This window comes from Rhineura floridana, chromosome 1 (assembly GCF_030035675.1).
Source record: "Rhineura floridana isolate rRhiFlo1 chromosome 1, rRhiFlo1.hap2, whole genome shotgun sequence".
Taxonomy (NCBI): domain Eukaryota; kingdom Metazoa; phylum Chordata; class Lepidosauria; order Squamata; family Rhineuridae; genus Rhineura; species Rhineura floridana.
This window is the reverse complement of record NC_084480.1, coordinates 302,334,213-302,362,181: the sequence shown is the minus strand read 5'-3', so window position 1 is coordinate 302,362,181 and position 27,969 is coordinate 302,334,213. Positions and strand designations below refer to the sequence as shown.

Below are 27,969 nucleotides of genomic sequence, written 5' to 3'. Positions count from 1 at the left end.
CTCAGAATAGATGAAAAGGTAGGGGCATAAAAAAAAATCTTCAGCCTAAGTCACATGAACAAGTTTAAGCCTGAAGTCCCTAAGCATATTTACCTGGGAGTAGGACTTCTGAATAAATCTGCGTAGAATTGTACTGAAAATAATCTGGCCTAGTTCACACAAGCAACTAAGGAGGTGGTGAAAGTGTCTTGTACTGCTATAGAGCTGTGAATGGCTGAGGGATGATTTATTTATTTATTATCATTATTTTTACCCGGCCCTTTTTCCAAAACTGGAACTCACGGCGGCTTCCAGATAACAGCACACATATAATTAAAAACATACAAAAGTCTAGATTAAAATCAAATTAAACCATTTACAGTATTAAAACCATTCATACATACAGTTAAAATAAAATGATGGGACGCTTCCCCATGGGGAAAAGCAATTCGCCATCCAGCACATTCAGGAGAGGTATAGGCTTAGAACTCTTTGCTCTGATAATCTGGTTTTTAACTGCAAGGATTTAAAAAACAAAACTGAGGAGCATCCAGTCATTTGATTTCCCATAGTTTGAATTGATACAGTCCAGGAACAGCTTCAGGATTTCATTGGCTCTGTGCGAGTTAGGATTGTATCCAATGTTAGTCTTATTCTGAATAGACCCATTGAAATTAATGGACACGAGTAATGTAGATCCACTAATTTTAATGGTTCTGCTCTAACGTAATTGGATACAACCTTTCAACTTCAAGATTGTTTTTAAATGCAATCTTAAGGCCCGGTTTTATTTTCCTCATGCACAGTACACATGTATGAATTAGACACATACACTGTTCTGTGGGGTTTGGCAAGAATAAGGTCTATGCAGGGTTTTTTTTAGAAGGATGCATCTATTGGCCATTAATGACATAGAAATGGTTGTTTGCATCTAACTGGATTGAGCTTTGGTATAGCAAACACCTCAAAATCATTAATTGGATTGTCTTCCTGATTAGTTTGCTGCTATACTTTAGGATTATTTTTATTTTTCCCCTGGTTTTCCATTCCTAAGGAGTCAAATATACTGCCATGACGTTTTCTCATGCTGTTTAGCAATCCTGGAGATTAGAAACTTTTCTTTTAAAGGAGAACAAAGATTCTCACCCTATACAAAGAGTGACTGGCTCACTGTCTTGGGCTATTGTCTTACCTCTTCTCTTACCATACTCAAATCATTTATACTTGCTGCAATGAAAGATGACAAATCCCTGGCCCCAGTCATCCAATCAGGTTGGCTTTGTGAAGACACCTCCAGATGGGATCCATTCGTGTCCTGTTGACATCCTCTTGCCGAATTGTCCTAGGCCTGTAAATGTTAATGTTGTTGTAATGGACCGCCGGTGAGTCAGTGACGTACTGTCTCTGGTAGTAGTTGACCTGGATGCCATTTGGTGGTGGGGTTGTCATGTATGTGGTGTAACCGTGGAAAATGTGGATTCTTTTGAGAGGTGATGTCAACATTGGGTGGTTGCTATAAATGGGAGCCTTTGGAAGTTGCCTGCTTGGCGAGCCACTGTTGTTTGACAGGGAGCTGAATGGGTCCGATGGGGTGTGAATGCTGCCCTGGTTGCTGCTGCTGGTGAGGCTGCCTTGGGTCACTGCGGTGCTCTTGTTGTGCCAGAAGAGTGACATGTACGATGGAGGCTTCAAGCCTCCTACGGGCTTGGACATGGCATAGAGGTGCCGGAACTCTTTGTCAAAGAGCTCGACCACTTGGCCTGTGAACTTGGTGAGAATGTTCCGGTGGACTTGGCCACACAACCACGTGAAGCTGGGAGGGGGGAAGGAGGCAGATGGGTTGGGGGCAATGGGACAAAAGATGGAGGAATTATCCATGTTAACAATTTTGTAAGGAAAAACCATTTCTCAGCACAACTTAATGGCCTAGAGTTAATTGTCATGACTTGGGAGCAGGGTACTGTCGGAAGGCAGAGCTGGGGTCCCAATCCCGGGGAGCTGGATCCCGGAGAGTTGGGAGAAGAGTATTCGGATGGATGGCAGAGGGAAGGGGGAGGAACTTCCCCCCTTTGGAGCGAAGACGAAACAGAGGAACTGCCAGTGATAAGGTCGCTTAGCAACGGGGAGCCTGAGCCCTCCCTGGACATTCTCACGCCTCCCCCTCTTTCAGGCTCAGAGCAAGAGGGGAAAGAGGGAGGGCTGCTCACAGCCGAAAAGCGGGGAGGCAGTTTACCATCAGCCCCTCCCCTATCCCCCATCCTGGAATCGGAAACTTCAGAAGAGGAGGGGGTGATGCTTCCCCCCTCACCGCGCACACGCAGACAGCTGAAAAGACAGGAGAGAAGGGGGGAAGGCGGGCAGTACCTGAGGGGCAGTTAAGGAGGAGCAAAAGATTGCGCGCCCGTTTGGCCCCTTCTTAAAGAACAGGCGGGAAGAAGTCCCTTGCTCTGTCAACTTTCTCCCAATGCCGCAGGACCTGTATCCCTGTATTGCTTCATGAGAAAACGCAGTCTTTGTTTGGACATTACCCTAATAAAACACGAATTAACTACAGCCGTTGGTCTGGTTCCTGAGTCACATCCTGGGCCTGACAGCTTGACAGAGCCACCTAAATCACCCTCAACGCTCTCTTCACTTGACTGGGACAAGATGTCAAAGGGAGCAGCGGGGGGGACGAACCCCACTTCTGAGACGGAAGAAGTGGAACTCTTGAGGACTAAGGTAGCTGATTTGCAGACGGATGTTCAAGCCCTGCTAGCAGCAGTCAAGGCGCTGAAGACGGATAATCAAACCTTGAAGGCCACGATAGACCAGATGCGAACAGCCCCTCCAGCTGCCGTAGTAAAGGTTCCCATTGGATTGCCCCCAAAATACGCGGGACAAAGTGATCAGTTGGCAACCTTCGTGGCTCAATGTGAGTTATATCTGGATGTCAGGCACACGGAATTTCCAGACGATGGGGCTAAAGTAGCTTTCGTGATTAGCCTCCTGGAGGAGAAGCTGCAAAATGGGTGACTCTGTATCTCGTGAGAAAGGATACTGTCTTAGGAAGGTACAGAGGATTTATACAGGAGATGACTGAGATGTTTCAAGACCCGCAAAGGGCTGAAACAGTAGCGCGGCAACTAGGCGCTCTGAAGCAAGCTAAAGGGACTGTTTCCGAGTACACTAACGCTTTTAAAATTCTGTCCCAGGAAACTGGTTACAATGACGCCGCCCTGATGTTTATGTACCGGAGTGGATTAAATGCTGAAATCCTGGATGAGTTGGCCAGGACCTCTCCCCCCGCTGACCTACCAGGGCTCATCCGGCTATGCCTACAGATAGATCACCGGATGGAAGGAAGGCGCCTGGAAAGGAAGCAGGAGGTCCCGAGATACTCAGCCTCGGCATCCCGCAACGACCCTTCCCACTGCAGGGATGGCAGGTAATGCTACTGAGGGACAGGGAGGGGCTAGGCCAAGACTGTCGGAAGAAGAAAAGGAAAGACGCCACCGGGAACGTTTATGCTTTTATTGTTCAAAGCCGGGCCATGTGGCCAGAGACTGTGGACTGAAAGGGGGGAAAGCCGAGCCGTCGGGAAACTAGAACACCCTGTCCACGTGCAGGCCGGTGGACTGGGGGCAGCGTTGTATAAAGGCCCCCCAACGATCCAACCTCCCTCAAAGGGGGTGTTGGTCTTGCCTATTCGGATTACAACTTCCAGAGGAGTGGTGTTTAATTCCACTGCCTTAATTGACAGTGGAGCCTCCACAAATTTTATTGATGCAAAGTTAGTCAAGTGTCATGGAATTTCCCGGTGGAAACTGGACGCTCCCCTAGCTGTGGAGACTATCGATGGGAGACCCCTGAAGTCAGGAGGGGTGACACAAGCCACGGAGGAAGTGAAACTTCAAATCCCTGGGCACGAAGAGTTCATTTCGCTATACGTGTCAGATCTCTCGAACTTTGAGGTGATTCTGGGAATGCCCTGGCTAGCAAAGCATGAGCCCAAAATAAGTTGGAAGGAGGCGGTGGTGTGGTTCACCTCACAGTATTGCCAGGAGAAATGTCAACCTGAAGGAATCAAGAACACCTTAGCGGGGGCAGTGCAAGAGATCGAGCAAGTGACCCTGCCGCCGAAGTATGAAGAATTCAAAGATGTGTTTGATGAAAAAGAGGCAGAGACTTTACCCCCCCACCGCCCTTACAACTGTGAGATTGACCTAGTGCCAGGAGCCAGCATCTCATCAGGGAGAATCTACTCTCTCACAGAGAATGAGAGGGAGGCCCTGAAGGAATTCCTGGATAAAAACCTGAGGCGAGGATTCATACGCCCCTCACAATCCCCTGCTGGAGCGCCACTATTGTTTGTGAAAAAGAAGGGGGGGAACTCAGACCCTGTAACGACTATCGCGCATTGAACCAGATCACCATCCCCAACAGCTACCCGCTGCCCCTGATCTCAGAGTTGCTGGACCGACTGCGCTCTGCAAAAATCTTCACGAAGTTGGATTTGAGAGGAGCGTACAATCTGATCAGAATGAAGGAGGGAGATGAATGGAAAACAGGATTCTTGACCGCTTACGGACAGTATGAATACCTGGTCATGCCGTTTGGGCTTTGTGGAAGGCCAGGAATTTTTCAAAAATTCATGAACGACATGTTTAGAGACTTGTTGGACACGTATGTAATCTGTTACTTAGATGATATCCTGGTGTTCTCAAAGAACCAGGAAGACCACGACCAGCATGTGAAGACGGTGTTGAAGAGACTGAGAGAAAATCACCTGTATGCTAAATTAGAGAAATGTGGATTTGACCTCAAGTCTCTAGACTTCCTTGGATATCGAATCTCAGCGGAAGGCGTGGAGATGGACCCAGGGAAAGTAAGCTGCATATTGGACTGGGGCCAACCTGTCACCAAAAAGGATGTACAACGGTTTTTGGGGTTTGCCAATTATTACAGAAAGTTCATTCCAGGGTTTTCCAAATTAACAGCTCCTCTGACTGACTGTTTAAGGGGGAAGAAGAAGTTTCAATGGACAGAGAACGCCACCGAGGCCTTTGAGGAGCTGAAGAGAAGGTTTGCTACTGAGCCCATTCTGCGCTTTGCTGATCCGAACCGCCCTTTCGTAGTGGAAGCAGATGCTTCAGATTTTGCCATCGGGGGGGTCCTGCTACAATTAGACCAAGAAGGGAAGGAGCTGCACCCCTGTGCGTACTTCTCTCGGAAGTTAAAGCCTGCAGAGAAGAACTACACAGTTTGGGAGAAGGAGCTGCTGGCCATTAAGGACTCTTTTGAAAACTGGAGACAATACCTAGAGGGGACCTCTCATCGAATTGAAGTGCGCTCCGACCACAAGAATCTTGAAAGCCTCCAAACAGCCAGAAAGCTGAACCAGAGACAGATAAGATGGTCCCAGTTGTTCACTAGGTTTAACTTCCAGATTACTTACCATGCCCAAGCCAAAAACCCGAGAGCGGATGCCTTATCCAGACAGCCACAATACAAAGAAAGTGAATCCGAGGACCAGCCTCAGTACGTAATCCCGCCAGAGAAATTAACGTTGGGCGTATGCCAGCCTTCATGGGAAGAGGAACTCAAAAAGGCACAACAAGAAGATGCAGACATGCTAAAATATCAGCAGGAGACGGGACAAGGTCAAGACTCAGAAGTAACCTTTCACTGGAGAAATGGACTGTTATGGTTCAAAACTGCCAGATATGTGCCAGAAAGGGAATTAAGGCTCAGAATCCTATGCCAGTGTCATGATTCCATCACAGCGGGACACTTTGGGATTTACAAGACCATTCAGAACGTGGCCAAGGACTTCTGGTGGCCTAAAATGCGTCGGGATATTGAGAGTTATGTAAAGTCCTGCTCTGTCTGTCTGCGGACAAAAACACAAACAGGGACACCAGCAGGACTGTTACAACCATTGCCTGTCCCACACGAACCCTGGAAGGACCTCTCCATGGATTTTATAAGTGATCTACCCAAGTCCCAAGGAATGACAGCCATCTTAGTAGTGGTGGATCTACTTACCAAAATGGCACACTTTCTTCCTTGTGCAGGGGCCTTAGAGGCTAAAGAAACGGCCAAGTTATTCATAAAAGAAGTCTACCGGCTGCATGGATTGCCAAACAGCGTAGTCTCAGACCGAGGAACTCAGTTCACAGCCAAATTTTGGAGAGCAATGTGGAAACAGTTGCAGACGGAATTAAAACTCTCCTCCGCCCATCACCCCCAGACAGATGGGCAGACGGAACGCTTGAACGCCATTTTGGAAAGATATTTACGAAGTTATGTGTCCTATCAACAGACTGACTGGGTATCATATTTGCATTTTGCAGAGTTCGCCTACAACAATTCTCTGCACTCCAGCACTCAACAAACCCCGTTCTTCGCTAATTATGGATTCCATCCTAAAGTCTTTCCAAGCAGCTCAGAAGGAATGCTGGTACCGGCAGCTGAGAACTTCCTTAAGGAATTGCAAGCGGCGCAACAGACACTGAAACAGCAGTTAAACGAAGCCAAAACGGAGTACAAGTGAGTTGCTGACCTGCACAGGAAGGAGGGCCCCCCCTTCAACCGGGAGACCAGGTATGGCTGTCCACCCGCTTCCTCCAGATGCCGGGCAAATGTAGAAAATTACAAGACAAGAGGGTGGGTCCTTTCGAAATAGAAACTCAAATCAATCCCGTGGCGTACCGACTGAAGCTGCCTGACACGTTTAAAATACATCCTGTGTTCCATCGATCCCTCTTAACGAAAGCCGCCCCTCCCAGTGAGTTACGGCCGGAGGAACCTCCCGGAGCTCCACTCCTGGTAAATGAGCAGCTTGAGTTTGAAGTTGAGGAGATCTTAGATTCCAGGATCAGACGCCACAAGCTGCAGTACTTGATTCACTGGAAAGGCTATGGGGTGGCTGACAGATCATGGGAAGATGCAGCTGATGTGCATGCTCCAGAATTGGTAAAACTTTTCCATCAACGTTTTCCCCACCATCCCAAGCCAGACAAGGGGAGGGGGGCACAGCCTGGGAGGGGGGATGGTGTCGGAAGGCAGAGCTGGGGTCCCAATCCCGGGGAGCTGGATCCCGGAGAGTTGGGAGAAGAGTATTCGGATGGATGGCAGAGGGAAGGGGGAGGAACTTCCCCCCTTTGGAGCGAAGACGAAACAGAGGAACTGCCAGTGATAAGGTCGCTTAGCAACGGGGAGCCTGAGCCCTCCCTGGACATTCTCACGCCTCCCCCTCTTTCAGGCTCAGAGCAAGAGGGGAAAGAGGGAGGGCTGCTCACAGCCGAAAAGCGGGGAGGCAGTTTACCATCAGCCCCTCCCCTATCCCCCATCCTGGAATCGGAAACTTCAGAAGAGGAGGGGGTGATGCTTCCCCCCTCACCGCGCACACGCAGACAGCTGAAAAGACAGGAGAGAAGGGGGGGAAGGCGGGCAGTACCTGAGGGGCAGTTAAGGAGGAGCAAAAGATTGCGTGCCCGTTTGGCCCCTTCTTAAAGAACAGGCGGGAAGAAGTCCCTTGCTCTGTCAACTTTCTCCCAATGCCGCAGGACCTGTATCCCTGTATTGCTTAATGAGAAAACGCAGTCTTTGTTTGGACATTACCCTAATAAAACACGAATTAACTACAGCCGTTGGTCTGGTTCCTGAGTCACATCCTGGGCCTGACAGGTACCTAAGGGACATGCTTACTTCCACATCATCCTCTCTGTACACTAAGGTAGCATTCCTCAGCTACTGTTTTATATTTCCCAACTCTCATCAGCCCCAATCTTCATTGCCAATTGTCAGGGATGGTGGGAGTTGTAGGCACCACATTGGAGAATGCTACACTGAAGGTCCTTGCTGCATGAGGAATGACAAGTTGACAACTGGGAAGGAAGGGCCTTCTTGGGAGTGGCTCCCAATCTGTGGTTAGAGTGTCGGACTGGGACCTGGGAGATCAGGGTTCAAATCCCTGCTCAGCCATGAAGCTCACTGGGTCGCCTTGGGCCAGTCAATGTCTTTCCACCTAACCTACCACACAGGGTTGTTGTGAGGATAAAATTGGGAGGGGAAGAACCATGTTTGTATGCCACTTTGAGCTCCTTGGAAGAAAGGTGGGATATAAATGATAATGTGTGTGAATATATGGCTGAATTTATTTATTTTTTACTTGAAGGTCAGGATATAAACCCATCAATAAATGAGCAAGCATACTACCATATGTGCTTGTTTCTCATATTATGGGATTCCAGAGGTAGGGCTCTTTGAAGCAACTGGTCTTAAAGTGGGAAAAGCTCTACAAAATGGCTTATTCCACCCTCTTGCTTCATGTACTAAAAATCTCTGGGGAAAGCCCCCCAAGTGAAAAAATTGAATGGAGTCAACGGGAAACAGCAGCAGCAACAACAAAAACCCATCCCGTATCCTGTATTTAGAATCCCTTTATGAGTAAAAGTTATGAAATCATTTTACTAGTCTTTAAAAAGTGTCCAACAGCCACCAATGTAGAGCAGGTCCTCTTCTTACTGAGCAACTGGACAGAAAGTGGTACGCATGGGCTATTTCTTTTTCTTTTAAAAAAAAACACCTTTAACAACATAAGAACAGCCTGCTGGATCAGGCCAATGGCCCATCTAGTCCAGCATCCTATTCTCACAGTGGCTAACCATGGGAAGCCTGCAAACAGGACCTGAGTGCAAGAGCCCTCTTCCCCCCCCCCCCTGCAGCTTCCAGAAGCTGGTTTCCAAAAGCATACTGCCTCTGACTATGGTGGCAAGGCACAGCAAGCATGGCTAGTAGCCACGGATAGCCACCTCTGCAAGTAAAACGGCTGGCAGCTTAAAGGGGGCAAGATTGGAATATTCCCAAGACCCTGAGGTCTTTTCTGTCTGTCCTTTCTCTGTGTGTCGCTGGTCCTGCTCATGCTGAACCAGAAGTGATTAAAAAAAACCCATTTCAGCCTGTTTTCTCACTGTCACTACCCATTTTCAATGTACATTTCTGGGCTTGGGGTGCGGGATTTCAAGTTTCTGCATAACTTAGCCTTGCACACACTGGAAGGTGTGCCAGATCGTGCTTAATTGCCACCTATTAGTTTCAAGACGAAACACACGCATTTGGATTTTTTTTAACAACAAAAATTGGGCATAAAGATTTCATCCAGCCCAAAGCTAACATAGTTTCATTAAAGTTGGTTTCTGGAGTTGGAGCAAGGGCAGGGCTTTGTTTCAGAGAGTACACCCCAGAGAACTTTTAGTCACGTTCCCCATTCCCAGCACAAAAATCTTGCAAGAGGGGTGGGGAAGCTGTGGCCCCCCACGTGGTGTTGGATTCCAGCGCCCATCAGCCCCAGCCAGCATGGCCAGTAGTCAAGAATGATTGAACTTGTAGTCCAGCAGTAATTGGAGGGCCATATAGGTGCTTGATCCCTTGGCTTACATTCATCACTGGGTTCCTCAAAGGCAGTGTTATTGGTATTAAAAATTCAACTTCAGGGATGAAAACTAGTTAGTAGAGTTTCCAAATCATGTAAGTATTGGTTCCCTTCTATTTGTCAATCGTTTGGCCTCATCTTGAGTATTGTGTCCAGTTCTGGACACCGCACTTTAAGAAGGATGCAGACAAACTGGAACAGGTTCAGAGGAAGGCAACGAAGATGATCACGGATCTGGAAACAAAGCCCTATGAGGAGAGACTGAAAGAACTGGGCATGTTTAGCCTTGAGAAGAGAAGCCTAAGGGGAGATATGATCATACTCTTCAAGTATTTGAAGGGTTGTCACACAGAGGAAGGCTAAGATCTCTTCTCCATCGTCCCAGAGTGTAGGACATGGAATAATGGCCTCAAGTTGCAGGAAGCCGGATTTCGACTGAACATCAGGAAAACTTCCTGTTAAAGCGGTATGACTATGGAACCAATGACCTAGGGAGGTGGTGGGCTCTCCAACCCTGGAGGCATTCGAGAGGCATCTGGACAGCCACCTGTTGGGTATGCTTTAACTTGGACTCCTGCCTTGAACTCTATGGTTGGACTCTATGGCCTTCTAGACTCCTTCCAACTCTGTGATTCTATGATTCTAGTTTGCGGAATCCTCTCTTCCAATGCACACAGCAGTTTTGGTGGAGCAATTTTCACCAAGACTGGAGGAAGAAAGGTTAGCCTCCTCCTGCCTGCCTTCCTGCTGCAATCCTGCCCATTATGGCAGCAGCTCTCCAGGGTTTCAGGCAGGGGACCCTCCCAGCCCTTCCTGAAGATGGGGAGGGGACAGGGAATTGAACCTGGGACCTTCTGCATGCAAAGTATCTGTTAATGTACATAAGGTCTCTATTCTGACAGCTAACCTGAGTTTACTATTTGCCATTTCCTCTCACCTGAAGAACTTTGTCCAACCCAAAATGCTGCAAAGCACAGAAAAAATAGAACAGATTTGGTTATGTATTCCTCAGTCAGAGCATAACTACACCAGAATGCATTGTTCATAAACTCTTAGGTTGCAGTTCTATCATGTGGGAGTAAGCTGCATTTCTGAGCACAGAGACTTACCTGCAGAGGACTGTGCTATTAACAACTATATTCATCGTAAACTCACCTGGCCACCATTCACTCCCAACTATTGGGCCACCCTATGTGAAGGTCAATGTACATCAGATTTAGCTAATGGGAGATCACAAGAAGGCAGGGCCACTGCAAGCCATTCTACTGCCTGAGATCAAGGACAAAATATGGCACACCCCTCCCGTTCCATGTACAGAAACTGACTGGATTGGTGGTGGCTGGATTGGTGGTGATGGGACAGTGTACTCCACTGCATCTGAGGGCATCAGGCTAGCTATGGGGATCCAGGGCAAGCTGTGTGGCGCATACTCTTATCTCCTTTAATGCAGGGCTGAAGAACCTGTGCCCCTCCAGATGCTGTTGGACTCCATTTCCCGACGTGGTTCATTGATGGACTCCATCTCCCTCCATGGTTCATTGATGGACTCCATCTCCCTCCATGGTTCATTGATGGACTCTAGCTCCTATCAATTCACTGTTCACTGCTCATGCTGACTGTGGCTGCAGGGAGTCCAACAGCACCTGGGTGGCCATTGCTGCAGTGTCACCTTGCAGCCAATCCCCATTCCCAGCACCTTTGGCTTGAGGCTACTGCCTCACTCTGCCTAATGGTAGGGCTGTCCCAGATAACCGATGTCTCCTTGTAGTTTTGGTCATTTGGAGGCCACCGGGGTCTGCCACTGCGCTTCGACATGTGGCAGCTCACTAATGCAAGAGTTGAGGGAGGATATAATTTTGACATTATCAATCAGCCATTCCAACACTGTGTACCACGAGAGAGCAGCCAGCGTGCTGTGAGATATTCTTTTGGATACATTGAGACTCTTATGAGGTTAAAGCACCCATCCACAGTATTCTCAGATGACTCCCTGCTGCTCTAGCCTTCCCAGAAGGGGCAAAATCTGCCACATTCCTTTATTGGGTGTGATTGATTCATTCACTGAGGGCAGGGATGGGGGAACTCAGGCCAAGGGGCTAAACATAGCCCTCTAGGCCTCTCTAACTGGCCCTTGGGGTTCTTCCCAGGCCACACCCCTTCTCAGGCCACACCCCTCAGCAGCCCCACTTCATACCCTCCTTTACTGGAATGTGTCTTTGAACTCGGATAATGCCTCTTGGTTGCCTGGATGGAGAGGGGCGTGCAGAAACCAGCTTACTGACACATGTTGCCCTGCGAACGTTTGCTTCTGGCACCACCAACAACCAGCAAGTGGCCCCTGGAAAGTTGGCTATATAGGAGTGCGGCCCTTGGTCTGAAAACAGTTCCCCACCCCTGCCTTAGGGGAAAGGTCCTAGCTCACTGACAGTAAAACTTCTGCATGCAGAAGGTCGCAGGTTCAAATCCTGGGCATCTCAGAATTGGACTGGAAGAGACCCTGCCTGAAATCCTGGGGAGCCGCTGAAAGTTAGCGTAGATGATAGTGAGCTAGTGATCTGACTTGGTACAAGGCAGCTTTCTATGTGCCTATGCCATTACTGTCAATGAGGAGCCGTGGTAGAATGACCCGCTCCTGATAGAGAAGCTGTGTCTCTAGAATGTTCGGGGCACTGTAACTCGTGCAGAGGCACACATGAGGTGGGCTCCTCTGAAGGGGAGTAAGTTTGGTGGAACTAGCCTCTGAGCCCTTTTCGATGCTTGAGGTGGAAAACCCAATTCCCTTCCCCCTCCACCTTGCAAATTTAATAACACGGTGGTTCCCAAACGTTTTCCCCCCATGGGCCACTTGCAAATTTCTGAAGGTCTTGGGGGACTACTGAATGGTTTTTCTGCCTGCTGTAGCAATTGTACTGTGCTGTGCGAGATGCTGCATGATTTTTATTTGTATTTTTATTGCTTCTTTTATTTCTTATATAGCTATAGAATTCAAATTGTACCCCAATGCAAAACAAGGCAAGAGATCAAAGAAGCAATTAAAATGCAATTAAAAATCAATATGAACATCTAATGCAATAGATGTGCCATCTCCTGTCTTCAACCACAAATCTACAGAGATGCCACAGACCACCTGAATGAAGCTCATGGATCACTGGTGGTCCATTGATCACAATTTGGGAAACCTATCATAATAAAACATAAAATACAATTGCAAAGTTGCTGCTCTTCAATGGGACCCAAAAGCTGCTGTTTAAGGCAGCTGCCTGACTCTGCCTAATGCCTGGGCTGGTTAGCTCTATACAACCTTTTCGGAATTAGTCCAGAGAGAGAGGATTAAACTGAAATTAAAAGGGAATTAATAAATGTAACTTTCCATGGGTGGTGCACTAAAGATGCTGGGTAATGTAATTATGCCAACTAATAAACACATTGGAATCCTGGTTCGTACTTGGGAATCTAAATATTCCAGCCTTGCACATGGTGGAAGAAAGCCTGTCCCTCTACCCACCAATTATTTCCCCTTCCCTTCCACCCAACCATGGTATTCCCAATCTCTATGTATGGATGTGAAAGCTGGACAGTGAAAAAAGCGGATACGAGAAAAATCAACTCATTTGAAATGTGGTGTTGGAGGACCACATGGACTGCGAAAAAGACAAATAATTCGGTGTTAGAACAAATTAAACCAGAACTGTCACTAGAAGCTAAAATGATGAAATTGAGATCCATACTTTGGACACATAATGAGAAGACCTAATTCACTAGAAAAGACAATAATGCTGGGGAAAACAGAAAGGAGAAGAAAAAGAGGAAGGCCAAACAAGAGAGGGATTGATTCCACAAAGAAAGCCACAGACCTGAACTTACAAGATCTGAACAGGGTGGCTCATGACAGATGCTCTTGGAGATCGCTGATTCATAGGGTCGCCATAAGTCGTAATTGACTTGAAGGCACATAACAACAACCCTTCCATCCATGGGGAAGGGCTGTAGCTCGACGGTAGAGTAAATGCCTTGCATGCACAAGGTTCCAGTTTCAATCCCCAGCTTCTCCAGGAAAGGCTGGGAGAGATTGCTACCTGAAACTCTGGAAAGCCACTGCCAGCCGGTCTCTAGATAATACTGAGCTGGATGGACCAATGGTCTGCCTCAGTACCAGGCACATTCCTTCCCTGATGCTGGCACCGCTCTGCTGCTGCTCCTTCACTATGTGTCCCCAGCTGCTGACTGCCAGCTGCGAAGAGAACTTCAGGTGCGCTCATTCTTCATTTCTAGCAGAGGGATCAAGCAGTGCAGTGCCGTTCTTTGGCCTTGAAGGAGAAGCACAGAGAAGCCGCCTTGGCTGCCTCTTCCAGATTATAAAGAGGCAAGAGAAGCAGAAGTAGCATTTTGGGGGATTTAGGGCATAGAGAAGCTTGTTATTTATTGTTAATTATTATTTGATTTATATCCCACCCTTCCTCCCTGCAGGAGCCCAGTGGGGCACAAGGGCCACATTTCCTCATGGGCAAGCTGTTGGGGGCCGCAAGGCAGTGGTGGGTGGAGCCACAGGCAAAAAGTGGGTGGAGCAAGGGGCATGAGTTTTGTACTGTAGGCTCCATTCCCAACCACTCAAAATTCAGAAGCTTCTGTGTCCCTATTTCTCCATCCAGACAAGCAAGAGATTTTATCACAGTTGAAGGACACAGGCCAGCCAGGCAAAATCACCTGGGGAGGTGTGGAGCAGGGCCATTGTGGGGTATAGCTTTGGGAGGAGGCTTGAAGAGCCTCATTTGGCCCTCGGGCTTCTCTATCCAGCTCCTGCTACTGTTCATTTGCTTTAATTGCTCCACTCGCCAGGGGAGTAGCACAAATGGATTGTCAAGTTATTCTTTTCTAGAAGCTTCAGTGCAAAGGACACCATAAATGCAAGCCTTTTGCGGGGGGGTGGGGGAGATGTAGCAGGTGATCTTACCTGTACGATCCAGACAGAACGTATCTCCAGTCTGAGATGATGAATTTTTCCTGGATTTGTCCTGAGAATTTCCGGCCTGATTTGGCACAGTAAACCTCCCCAGTAACGCTCCGCACAGAAATATTCTGGCAAGTCATTAAAGAATGCTACATGTCAGTGACAATCTCTCACCCTAACCTACCTCGAGTAGTGTAGTTAATTGTTAGATTTTATCATGATTGTTTTCAGATTTTTAATGTCTATTATATTTGTATGCCTATTTTATACATTGCCCAGAATGGCTGGATAGCCAGCCAGATGGGCGACTAAGAAATTCAATAAATAAATAAATAAATAGTGGCAAATTCAGAAGTGCAGAGTCCTTTCATGTTTGTCATAGCCACACCCCTCTCCGCTTTTTTTGCTGCTGGGATGAGAATGAGATCCTTGTTAATGCCTTCTCCCACAACAGCAGACATTCCCAGGAGCCAATAAGCGTGAAAGGAGAGAGTGTTTGCTACTGAGAAGAGTCTTCTCGGTAGCTGACTCAACTCCTTTCACTCTGATTGGCTCCTATGAGCAGGAAACGACAAAGATTCATGTTAGTAGAATCTTCTCAGTGGCTGACACACTTCCCTTTCATGCTGACTGGCTCGTAGGATGCTGGAGACATAGGAACCTGCTGGGACCCTGCTCCCAAAAAAGTAAGAGGTCTGAGACCCCCCGAGATGCTGGATGACTACACCCGTGCCTACCTCACAGGATTGATATATAGCGATCAGCTCCTTGGAGGAATTGTGGAATAAAAGCATATTAATAGTATTAGTATTTATCAACCCTTCACTCTAAAGTTCCATGTCAGGTTTCAACAATTTGAAATACAACACTAAAAACAAGTTAACAATCACAGTAATAGTGAGGTCCTAAAAATATACATTTTCAATGTCAAGGGCCAGGGTAAGGAGGTATGTCTTCAGCATTTGCCAAAAACCGTGTGGTGAATTGCCAAATGCACCTCTGCAACTTAGTTCTGCAACTTAGGGCTGCTACAGAGAATGCCCTCTCCTGCCCCCTCCCTGCGCTTTGGAGGGTGGCAGAACTACCAAAAGGGTCTTCTCTGCTTATCTGAACACCCAAGAAGGTCTGCAGGGCAGGAAGGGGGTCTTTCAGCTATTTGGGATCTGCTCTGTTTAAGGCTTTAAACACTAACATGATCCCCTTGAACTGGACCCCAGAGATGAACTGGCAGCCAATGCAGCTGTTTTAAAACAGGGGTTACATGAACTATAAATGGAACCCCAGCCAATAATCTGGCTGCTGCATTTTGGACCAGTTGAAGTTTCCAAGTCATCTTCAAGGGCAGACTCATATTACAATAATCCAGTCTGGAAGTTATCAGAGCATGGAGTACAGTGGCCGAGACATTTCTGTTCAAAAGGTGCCACAGCTAGTGAACTAGCCAGAGCTAGAAAAAGGCACTCCTAGCCACTGAGCCCACCTGAGCCTCCTGTGACAGTTGCTGAATCCAAGCTGTGGACCTGCTCCTTCCAGGGGAGTGCAACCCCATCCATAAAGGCCATCTTCCCATCTCCTGGACTGTAAAAGGTGGAACATATAACACTTCTGTCTTTTCAGGATTCAGTTTCAGTTTGTTGGCCTACCACCAGACGTCTGCCAAGCTCCTCAACAACCTCTCCCGATTAGATGGAGCAGAGAGATAGAGCTGGGAGTCATCCACATATTGGTGACACTCCAAAACTCCTGATGACTGCTCCCAGCATCTTCATATACTTCTGATGTTAAATAGCATGGGGGACAAGATGGAACATAAGAACATAAGAAGAGCCTGCTGGATCAGGCCAGTGGCCCATCTAGTCCAGCATCCTGTTCTCACAGTGGCCAACCAGGTGCCTGGGGGAAGCCCGCAAGCAGGACCCGAGTGCAAGAACACTCTCCCCTCCTGAGGCTTCCGGCAACTGGTTTTCAGAAGCATGCTGCCTCTGACTAGGGTGGCACAGCACAGCCATCACAGCTAGTAGCCATAGATAGCCCTGTCCTCCATAAATTTGTTTAATCTTCTTTTAAAGCCGTCTAAGCTGGTGGCCATTACTGCATCTTGTGGGAGCAAATTCCATAGTTTAACTATGCGCTAAGTAAAGAAGTACTTCCTTTTGTCTGTCCTGAATCTTCCAACATTCAGCTTCTTTGAATGTCCACGAGTTCTAGTATTATGAGAGAGGGAGAAGAACTTTTCTCTATCCACTTTTTCAATGCCATGCATAATTTTATACACTTCTATCATGTCTCTGTGATGTTCCTATATTAATGTATATATGGTAAGTGTTGTTGTTTTAGAAGATACATGGTAAGTGGAGTGAAAGAGGGGGAGTGAATGGGCAGTAGAATGCGAGATGATTGGCTGAGTGTTTAAAATGGCTGAATGTATAAAAGGAAGAGTGAGAGTGGAATCTGGGGGGGAGAAGAGAAAGAGGTGGATGTTGATAGGTGGATGTGGTGTGAATTTGAGAGAGTTGTTTGCCAGGAGAGCGTGAAGAAGGAGGGAGGTGGAGTTCGGATTAGTATTGAGTAAAACCATATGCTTATGTGCCTTAAGAAGAAATCTTGTTAATCTTGTTAGCTTTGTTATCTGTAATAAATACTTAATTTGGTTTACCAAAGGCCTGATCCTTGGCTGGGGTTTCACAGACCAGAAGGGAGGGTAAGGTAATGACCAAGGCTGAAGGGGAACTGTAACAAATGGTGGCAGCGGTGAAGAGAATAACAATACCAGTATTCAGAGTCTCTGGGAATACTAGTATTAGGACGTTACTGGTGGTTGCCTAGCAGGGGGATCTGTTGAGATCTGTGCTAGAGCGGGGTGAGAAACAATAAAAGAGGACAGTCCGGACTGGTGGAGTCCCTGGTGGTGCCTAGTGACAGGCAGTAGCCACACGCAGGTAGGAACCTGACAGGGAGAGCCAGGGAAGGATGCGTCACATGTGGTGGCAGTAGCGGTGGGATACGAACAACAGAGAATCCAGATATGAACCAAAGAGAGTCCCAAAGACACGTGGTGACAAAGGAGACTACGTCACAGGTGTTGGCTGTAGCAGTGAGATACGAATACTAGACAATCCCTAATAGTTGTGTGGCAAACAGAAATAACAAAACAAGATTACTTGTGAGAGTGACTGGCAAAGAGTGTGTGGCAAAGAGTGAGTGAACTCAAACACCATGGCTGAATACATAAAAATGAAAAGAGAGGAGCTGGTGGAGAAGTGCATAACATTCAATTTACCTCACGAGGGTAAAGGGGTAGATGAATTGAGGGTAGCACTTATAGGATTTGCAACTGCCCAGCAAAAACAACCTGTCAGGGAAGAGACCCCAGAAGGATATTTAAGCAATCCCGCTTATATAGAGTACTTGAGAGAGAAGTTGAGGAGGGAGGCTGAGGAAAAAGACAAGCAGAGGGTCTTTGAAACGGAAGAAAAAGACAAGCAGAGGGAGTTGGAAGCTGAGAGATTGAGGATGGAAGCTGAGAAGTTGAAGATGGAAACTGAGAGAATGAGAATGGGGTTTGAGGAGAGGGAGAAGCAACGAGCAGTGGATGCCGAATTACAAGTAGAAAAGTTAAAATTTGAAAGAGAGAAGTTTCATTCTGATGAAACAAGAAAGGACAGAGATGGAGCAAAAATAAAAATTACTCCAAAGGACTTTGCTGTCTATGAGCCTGGTCAAGATCCTCAAATTTACCTCAGCACCTTTGAAAAAGCAGCTCAGTTGTGGGGGCTACCTGAAGATAAATACATGCAGTATTTATCAAACCTGATTAAAGGGGAATTGGCTGAGGTATACCAATATTTCCCCTCAGACAGGCCCGTCACCTATGCTGAATTCAAAGAAGCAGTGTTTAAAAGATTCAGACTGGGGCCTGATTATTTTAGAAAGCTTTTCAGAAACTGCCAGATACAGACAGGGAGGTCTTTTGTGGAACTGGGAGCAAAGTTGATGGATATATTTGGAAAGTGGATGAGTAGTGCCAAAGCTCAGTCAGTGGAAGAGGTGAAAAGCCTCATGATACTGGATCAATTATACCATCAGTTACCACCAGAAATAAGGCTCCTGGTCAAAGACCGTTCCCCTACATCGGTGCAGGAGGCCGCAGAGATGGCGGATCACTTCGCCTCCAATAGAACTGGCTGGGTGGGGAAAACATCAAGAGAGTTTAAACCCAGACCATATAGTGCTGGCAGAAGGGATGTGGTACCACAGCGAGTGAGTCCTCCATTAAAATCTGAAGGGCACAGGACACCCCAGAGTGGATCTGTGTACCCTAAAAGTGAGGAGAAATTATGCTACAAATGTGGTAGACCGGGGCACCTACGTTTTCAATGTGAGGTTGCCAACCCCATTAGTAATCCTGCTCAGACAAGGACAGTGAAAACAGAGCCCAAGGCTTTAGAAACAGCGAAAAAGGTTCAGTTCTGCCAGATAAACTGGACAGAAGTAACAGACCTTGATTCAAGTCTGAGAGAGGAAGTGAGTGTACAAGGGGCAAATTATTGGGCATTGCTTGATACTGGTGCCGCTCAGACATTACTGAGGCCAGATTTAATAAAATCTGAAGAAATATTACCTCAGGAAACAATGACTATCCAAGGAGTGAGGGGTCAACCAGAGAGTTTGCCTGTAGCCCTAGTGGATATGACTTGGAGAGGCCGAGAGGGCCGATATAAAGTAGGCATTAATGCCCAGCAACAAGAACCAGTAATACTGGGAAGGGATGTAATGGGCGCCCAAGGAAAGATCTATGTAGTGACCAGACAGCAACTTGGCAGAGAAAAAGAAGCCATATTAAGGGGGGCTGAAACAAACAGGGTGGAATCTGTTAACCAGCCTCAGGTCACCATAGCAACCACTAGCAGGCCTGCTGAAGAAGACAAACTGTATCAAGTGGTCTCTGGGGAAGAAGCAGATCAATTCAGGGAAGAGCTGCATAAAGATATAAGTTTGAAGCAGATAAAGGAACAAGCTCTGACCCAACAGATTCCTTTCACTGACAAACTGAGGAATCAAGTTGTGTGTGAGAATGGGATTTTATATAGACTGTGGATGCCTGCTGAGAGAAAGGATGAATGTGAACCAGTGAAGCAATTAATAGTACCTAGCAAATACAGAACCAGATTGCTAGAGGTAGCCCATGATGTCCCATGTGCAGGACATCTGGGAATAAAAAAGACCAAGAGGAGATTGGCTGCACATTATTATTGGTCAAATATCTCCAGGGATGTAAAACAACATTGTCTATCTTGTGGAATATGCCAAAAGGTGGGAAAGAGTGGAGTAAAGACCAAGGCACCCTTAAAGCCCCTTCCTATAATTGGACAACCCTTTTATAGAGTGGGAATAGATTTGGTGGGCCCTTCTTCCAAACCCACAAGGCATGGCAAGAAATATCTAGTGGTGGTGGTGGATTTTGCCACCAGGTACCCAGACGCAGAAGCACTGAGATCTGTAGAAGCCCCTGTAGTGGCAGAGGCTTTATTAAAAATCTTTATGAGGCTGGGTTTCCCTCATGAAGTGCTGACAGATCAAGGCAGTGTATTCATGGGAGAAGTGATGCAATGTATGTGGAAATGTTGTGGTCTAAAACATCTAAAGACCACTACTTACCATCCCGCCACTAATGGGCTAACTGAGAGATTCAATGGAGTTTTGAAGGGCATGATAAGAAGCTATGTTCAAGATCACCCACAAGACTGGGATGAACGTTTGGGATGCTTCTTATTTGCATACAGAGAAGTCCCTCAGGAGTCAACAGGCTTCTCACCCTTTGAACTAATGTTTACTAGAAAAGTGAGGGGACCTTTGGAACTGCTAAAAAATTTATGGGAAGGAACTCTGGGAGAGTACAAAACTTCTGTAGTAGATTTTGTATTGGAATTCCGCAATAAATTAACATCAATGATGGAAGTAGTGAAAGAGAATTTGAGTCATGCACAGGAGAAGCAAAGTTACTGGTATGACAGAACAGCCAGAGAACGTGTGTATGATGTGGGAGATATGGTTATGGCGTTCATACCCAGGAAACATGACAAATTACAGGCTAACTGGGAAAGACCATATACCATCAGAGAAAGGCTTGACACAGTGACATATGTAATCACCACAGACCAATTAAACAAAAGCAAAGTGGTTCATGTAAATATGTTAAAGCCTTACCATACCAGGGATGCAAAGGTGTTGCAAGTTACCTTATTCCCTGAGGGAAGTGGGCCTGAACTTCCAGATTTGGTACAGGAAAGCAAAGACAAAGGAGGGGTAGATCAAGTGGAATGGTCAGAGGAGGTGAAGGAGGAAGTAAAAGATGAGATTCTGAGAGTTTTGAAAACCTATAGGAATCTCTTTAGCAACAAACCTGGCCGAACCAGTATAGTTATACATTCCATTGATACTGGAGATCATGCCCCAATCAGATCTGTTCCATACCGTGTGAATGGGAAAGTTTTGAATGAGATCAAAAAGGAGGTGGAAGATATGCTGGAATTAGGAGTGATCAGGGAATCCATCAGTCCCTGGGCCTCAAGTATTGTCCTGGTTCCGAAAAAAGATGGAACGACAAGGTTTTGCATTGATTATCGGCTAATCAATAAAATTACTGTCCCAGATGCGTATCCTATGCCTAGGGTAGACGCAATGTTAGAGTTATTGGGGGCAGCAACCATTATCTCTACACTAGATCTCTGTAAAGGATTTTGGCAAATGGAACTAGACGAGCAATCCAGAGCCAAAACTGCCTTCAGTACACCAGATGGGTTATATGAGTTTGTGACCTTACCCATGGGACTAAGGAACTCACCAAGTTCATTTCAGAGGCTAATCAATACTGTGTTGCGAGGCATGTCAGATTTTGCAGTGGCCTATATCGATGACGTGGCCATTTTTAGCAAGTCGGTGCCTGAGCATGTCCAACACCTGACAACAGTATTGGAGGCCTTAAGAAAGCAGGCCTCACAATAAAAGCTAAGAAATGCCAGTTTGGACTAAAGGAAGTAATCTATTTAGGACATAAGGTGGGGAGTGGGAAAATCACCCCCTTATGGAGCAAGGTGGAGGCAATACAAGCGTGGCCGATCCCCTTAACCAAAAAACAAGTAAGGGCATTTCTGGGTGTGGCTGGATTTTATAGGAAGTTTGTGAGAAAGTTTGGGGAAATAGCAACCCCCTTGCATGAATTAACAAAGAAGAAGTGTTCTGAGCGTGTGGTATGGACGGATGAATGTCAGAAGGCTTTTGATCTACTGAAGCAAGCCTTGTGCCAAGGACCCATATTAATAGCACCAGACTATGAGAAACCATTCATCGTGGCTACAGATGCGTCGGACCTCGCGCTGGGAGTCATCTTGCTATAGGAGAGAGAAGGCGCCAGACATCCAGTGGCGTACCTGAGTCGCAAGCTGACGCCGAGGGAGAAAAACTATTCGTCGGTCCAGAAGGAGTGCCTAGCGGTCGTGTGGGGACTGAACAAGTTGCGCCCATACGTGTGGGGACAAAGATTCACAGTGACTACGGATCATCGGGCCTTGTTATGGTTGCAGACTATGAAAAACCATAACACTATGCTGCAGAGGTCCTGGGCCCTACAGGACTATCAAGTGGACTTCCAGTTCATAAAAGGCAAGGACAATGTACTGGCCGATGGACTTTCCAGGCAAGTGGCTGGGACTGCAGTGACGTGACCAGACAGAGGAACAAAGAAAGACATTTTCCCCATAGAGACTTTTATTTGTTAACGCGACGTATAAATCCTGGAACAGGAATAATACTCTGCTGTTGTTTAAGGGGGGGGGGAATGTGATGTTCCTATATTAATGTATATATGGTAAGTGTTGTTGTTTTAGAAGATACATGGTAAGTGGAGTGAAAGAGGGGGAGTGAATGGGCAGTAGAATGCGAGATGATTGGCTGAGTGTTTAAAATGGCTGAATGTATAAAAGGAAGAGTGAGAGTGGAATCTGGGGGGGGAGAAGAGAAAGAGGTGGATGTTGATAGGTGGATGTGGTGTGAATTTGAGAGAGTTGTTTGCCAGGAGAGTGTGAAGAAGGAGGGAGGTGGAGTTCGGATTAGTATTGAGTAAAACCATATGCTTATGTGCCTTAAGAAGAAATCTTGTTAATCTTGTTAGCTTTGTTATCTGTAATAAATACTTAATTTGGTTTACCAAAGGCCTGATCCTTGGCTGGGGTTTCACAGACCGAAGGGAGGGTAAGGTAATGACCAAGGCTGAAGGGGAACTGTAACAAATGGTGGCAGCGGTGAAGAGAATAACAATACCAGTATTCAGAGTCTCTGGGAATACTAGTATTAGGACGTGACTGGTGGTTGCCTAGCAGGGGGATCTGTTGAGATCTGTGCTAGAGCGGGGTGAGAAACAATAAAAGAGGACAGTCCGGACTGGTGGAGTCCCTGGTGGTGCCTAGTGACAGGCAGTAGCCACGCGCAGGTAGGAACCTGACAGGGAGAGCCAGGGAAGGACGCGTCACAGTCTCCTCTGACCCACCTTTTCTCTAAACTAAAAAGCCCCAAATGCTGCAACCTTTCCTCGTAAGGGAGTCGCTCCATCCCCTTGATCATTCTGGTTGCCCTCTTCTGAACCTTTTCCAACTCTAGAATATCCTTTTTGAGATGAGGCGACCAGAACTGTACACAGTATTCCAAATGCGGCCGCACCATAGATTTATACAACGGCATTATGATATCGGCTGTTTTATTTTCAATACCTTTCCTAATTATCGCTAGCACGGAATTTGCCTTTTTCACAGCTGCCGCACACTGGGTCGACATTTTCATCGTGCTGTCCACTACAACCCCGAGGTCTCTCTCCTGGTCGGTCACCGGCAGTTCAGACCCCATGAGCGTATATGTGAAATTCAGATTTTTTGCTCCAATATGCATAATTTTACACTTGTTTATATTGAATTGCATTTGCCATTTTTCCGCCCATTCACTCAGTTTGGAGAGATCTTTTTGGAGCTCTTCACAATCCCTTTTTGTTTTAACAACCCTGAACAATTTAGTGTCGTCAGCAAACTTGGCCACTTCACTGCTCAGTCCTAATACTTGGTCATTAATGAACAAGTTGAAAAGTATAGGTCCCAATACCGATCCTTGAGGGACTCCACTTTCTACAGCCCTCCATTGGGAGAACTGTCCGTTTATTCCTACTCTCTGCTTTCTGCTTCTTAACCAATTCCTTATCCACAAGAGGACCTCTTCTCTTATTCCATGACTGCTAAGCTTCCTCAGAAGTCTTTGGTGAGGTACCTTGTCAAACGCTTTTTGAAAGTCAAGTACACTATGTCCACTGGATCACCTCTATCTACATGCTTGTTGACACTCTCAAAGAATTCAAATAGGTTACTGAGACAGGACTTTCCCTTGCAGAAGCCATGCTGGCTCTGCTTCAGCAAGGCTTGTTCTTCTATGTGCTTAGTTAATCTAGCTTTAATCATACTTTCTACCAGTTTTCCAGGGACAGAAGTTAAGCTAACTAGCCTGTAATTTCCGGGATCCCCTCTGGATCCCTTTTTGAAGATTGGCGTTACATTTGCCACTTTCCAGTCCTCAGGCACGGAGGAGGACCCAAGGGACAAGTTACATATTTTAGTTAGCAGATCAGCAATTTCACCTTTGAGTTCTTTGAGAACTCTCGGATGGATGCCATCCGGGCCCGGTGATTTGTCAGTTTTTATATTGTCCATTAAGCCTAGAACTTCCTCTGTCGTTACCACTATTTGTCTCAGTTCCTCAGAATCCCTTCCTGCAAATGTTAGTTCAGGTTTAGGGATCTGCCCTATATCTTCCACTGTGAAGACAGATGCAAAGAATTCATTTAGCTTCTCTGCAATCTCCTTATCATTACAGGCAGAGCTGGCGCCAGGCATGACTGGACGCGTGGGTGCCAGCCTGCCTGGACCCTCTGTTCCCAGCCCCCCTTCAGACCATGCAGGACTGCTCTACCTACCTCTTCTCTCTTACTGTGAATGCCGTGTGCCGGGCACATAGGTCGCTGCCATCAACCAAGATGATGGCGGAGGTTTCTCCAAGGGGCTGATACCCCCGCTGCCATCTTTGTTGATGGCACACATGCACGCTATGTTGCGTGCGTGCACATGCCTGCCATCAATCAAGATGGCGGTAGGGGCATCAACCCCTTTGAGAAGCCTCTGCTGCCATCTTGGTTGATGGCAGCTGTGCACACAGTGTGCACACAGTGTGCAGGACATTCACAGAAAGGGAGGAGAGGTAGGTGGAGCGGGTAGGTGCTGCAGGCCTGCACAGTCTGGGGGGGAGGCTGGGAGTTCTGTCACTGCGATCTGCGGCAGGGTCGGGAGTTGACCCTGCCGACGATCACGGAAGGAGAGTGCTACCTCCACACCCTAAGGAGGGGCCCATCAGGGGCCCCTCGGCCAGGGCCCGACCTGGCCGATCTTTGGTGCTGGCCCTGACTACAGGACAACTCCCATGGCACCTAACATAACTTCCATAACTATTTTCTGGAAACTTCCTTTGCTAAGTTTTCCTTCTGGGTTGCCATACTAAGGGGAGTGTGTTTGCTGCTGAGAAGAGTCTTCTCAGTAGCTGACTTGCCTCCTTTCACTCTGATTGGCTCCAGTCAGCAGGAAAGGACACTGAAGACATAGGGACCCTGCTGGGACCCTGCTCCCAAAAATGTAAGGGGTCCAAGACCACCTGGGATCCTGGACGACTATGCCCCTGGTGCCATGTGTACTGTATATATGTGTGGCATGTGTATGCAAGAGTGTGAGGCATCCACACCTATTTTGGTCATACCCACTGTTAGCATGTGTTTCTCTCTCCACTCCCCCCCCCCGGTCCTGGACGGGTTGGCCAAGAATGAATGTACTCCTTGGGTCAAAGAAGTTGGGCCACCTTTGCTTTAATGCCATCAAATGTCTGCTGCCTGAATTGGCCACCTCATCCGATCTCGTGGTAGAGCTGACCCTGACTACAACCAGTAGTGTAGTGGCAAATTCAGAAATGCAGGGTCCCTTCATGTTAGTTGTAGCCACACCCCTCCCTGCTTTTTTGTTGCTGGGTTGAGAATGAGATCTTTGTTACTGTTTTCTCCCACAACAAAAGACACTCCTACAAGCCAATCAGCATGAAAGGGCAGAGTGTTAGCTATTGAGAAGAGTTTGCTCAGTGGCTGACTCACACCCTTTCACTCTGATTGGCTCCAATCAGCAGGAAAGGACAAAGAAGCATGTTAGAAGACTCTTCCCAGTGGCTAATACACTCCCCTTTCATGCTGATTGGCTTGTAGGATGCTGGAGATATAGGAACCCTACTGGGACCTTGCTCCCAAAATAGTAAGGGGTGTGAAAAAAAATGAAATGGACTGCCTCCAAGTTGATCCCAACTTATGGTGATCCTATGAATAGGGTTTTCATGATAAGCGGTACTCAGAGGGGGTTTACCATTGCCTTCCTCTGAGGCTGTGAGGCAGTGCCTGGCCCAAGGTCACCCAGTGAGCTTCATGGCTGTGTGGGGATTCAAACCCTGGTCTCCCAGGCCGTAGTCCAACACCTTAACCACTACACCACACTGGCTTTCTAGTAAGGGGTCTAAGACCCCTCAAAATCCCAAATGACTACATTCCTGACTACAACCCAGTACTGGGGGGGGAAAGCTAAGCAAAACAACCCTCTCCCCCCAATAACCTTTGCATTGTTACGTTTTGATTCAAGAGACCCTGCATAAAAGGAAGGCAACCCAGAGAGTCAAGTCCGAGCTGGAGTGAGGAGGGAGACTGTTAAGAGTTAACGGGAGGCCCCTGCAATACCTTGAAATGACCCTCTGCAACATGCAGCTTGTCACACATCTCAGTGAAGAGCTTCAGGTGACTGTGGTCCAGCAGCAGGTAGACAAACACCCTCTGCTTGTTTGCGGCTTCTAAGACATCACAGAATATCTCAGCATCTGTGAACACATCCATCAGTATGGCAAGTACCTGGGCAGACAGATGTCAATCAAGCAGAAATACATTATGAGGATTCTGGAAATATCCCTGTTGAACAGACGGATGATAACATTTATACAGAACTTGCTGAACATTCAAAACAATCCTTATCTCAGCCATCCTTTCAACAACCTTGCGAGGTAGTTCGATCGCATAAGTCCAAGAGTGCCTGCACAGGGATGCTAGTGCTGTGCTTAACCACAGTGCTGGAGATTGCAGCAACTCCCCACCCCTGCACATACAGGTACCACACAGTAAATCAAAGTAGCATATGTAACCAATACCCATGACTTCCATGGGTATCATTTTCTGCAACAACAATCTCCCTGGGATTCCCACTTTCTTTCTAGCCCCAGATAAGGTGATACCAGATATATCCTTGCCAAAAGGAAGCTCTACGTTCACTCAGGTTTGAATGTAAGGATACCTGTAAATCTAAAAGGTATCTCTCAAGGATTCCTTTTTATGCACTAGACAAAGTAGGATGAGGACATTCCCTCTTCTATGTAAGCTGAGCCTGCCATAGCTGAGAGGTAGAGTATCTGAAGGTCCCAGGACCCAGGTTCAGTCCCTAGCATCTCCATGTAGAGCTAGGATTGTCCCCTGCTTGAAAGCCTGGAGAGCCACTGCCAATCAGTGCTGGACAATATGGAGCAGGTGGACCAATGATCTGACTTGGTTTAAGGCAGCTTGCTATGTTCCTAACCACCTGCATCACTGCAGAGGTTTGGGGAATGTATTCTATGCTTATTATGTCGAACTCACTGTGTCAGAAACCACACAGTAGCCCAGGACAGCCTCTGCCTTATTTATGAATTTATTGTTGTCTTTATACCCCACCTTTCCTTCAAGGAGGTCAAGGTAGTGTCCATGGCTCCATATTATCCTCACAACAACTTGATAGGTAGGTTAGGGTTAGAGTTGGTGTCTGGGCTCCAGTGAGCTTCATGGCTGAGTGGGCATTTGAACCCTGGTCTCCCAGGTCCTCGTCTGACACCCTAACCACCACACTACACCACATCACACTCCTTGAGTCTTGCCTCCCCAGGCCTAGCCTGCCTGTATGTTAGAACTGGCTTTGCCCTGCAAATTCCTCTCCCCTCCCCCCCATACCTGACTGGTCTTGCTGATGCAGTGGCGAATGAGGGTCCGGATATTGCTGTTCTTCTCTGTTTGGAAATACACGGTGGCATTTGACTACTCACTTAGGTAGGCCTTCTCTGACGCGCTCCATGTGTGAAGAAGGGCTGGCTTGCTGTCCTCAGAGATGAGAGGGAAGTACGTTCCTGACTGGAGGCACCTGGCATCATTATTCTGACTTGGGCCACCTTCGCCATCAACATGCATGTCGCTAGCGTAGTAAGATTCCTGTGCATTCCTCTTGATGTATTGAGCTTCCTCTGTGGACAGGAAATCCACTTCCCCCTCTTCATCCAAGGCCTTGAGGTAGGACTGGAGCCCGCCATCTAAGAGGGCGTTTGTGGCCAGCCGCACGCTTTTGTTGTTACTGAAATCCAGTTTGGCCAGTCGGAAGGACCAGTTATTGATGTCCTCCAGTCGCCTCCGGATCTTGCCCATGTGTCTTGATCTGTTCAT

General features: G+C 47.2%; 1 protein-coding gene across 1 annotated transcript; it reads right to left on the bottom strand.

The window, feature by feature from the left end:
• Positions 1–1,239: 1,239 nt before the first annotated feature.
• Positions 1,240–27,969, bottom strand: FAM83A (family with sequence similarity 83 member A). Its single transcript, XM_061607476.1, is given in 4 exon segments — positions 1,240–1,792; positions 14,349–14,473; positions 26,197–26,364; positions 27,487–27,969. Coding segments are annotated over 4 exon segments (1,329 nt in total).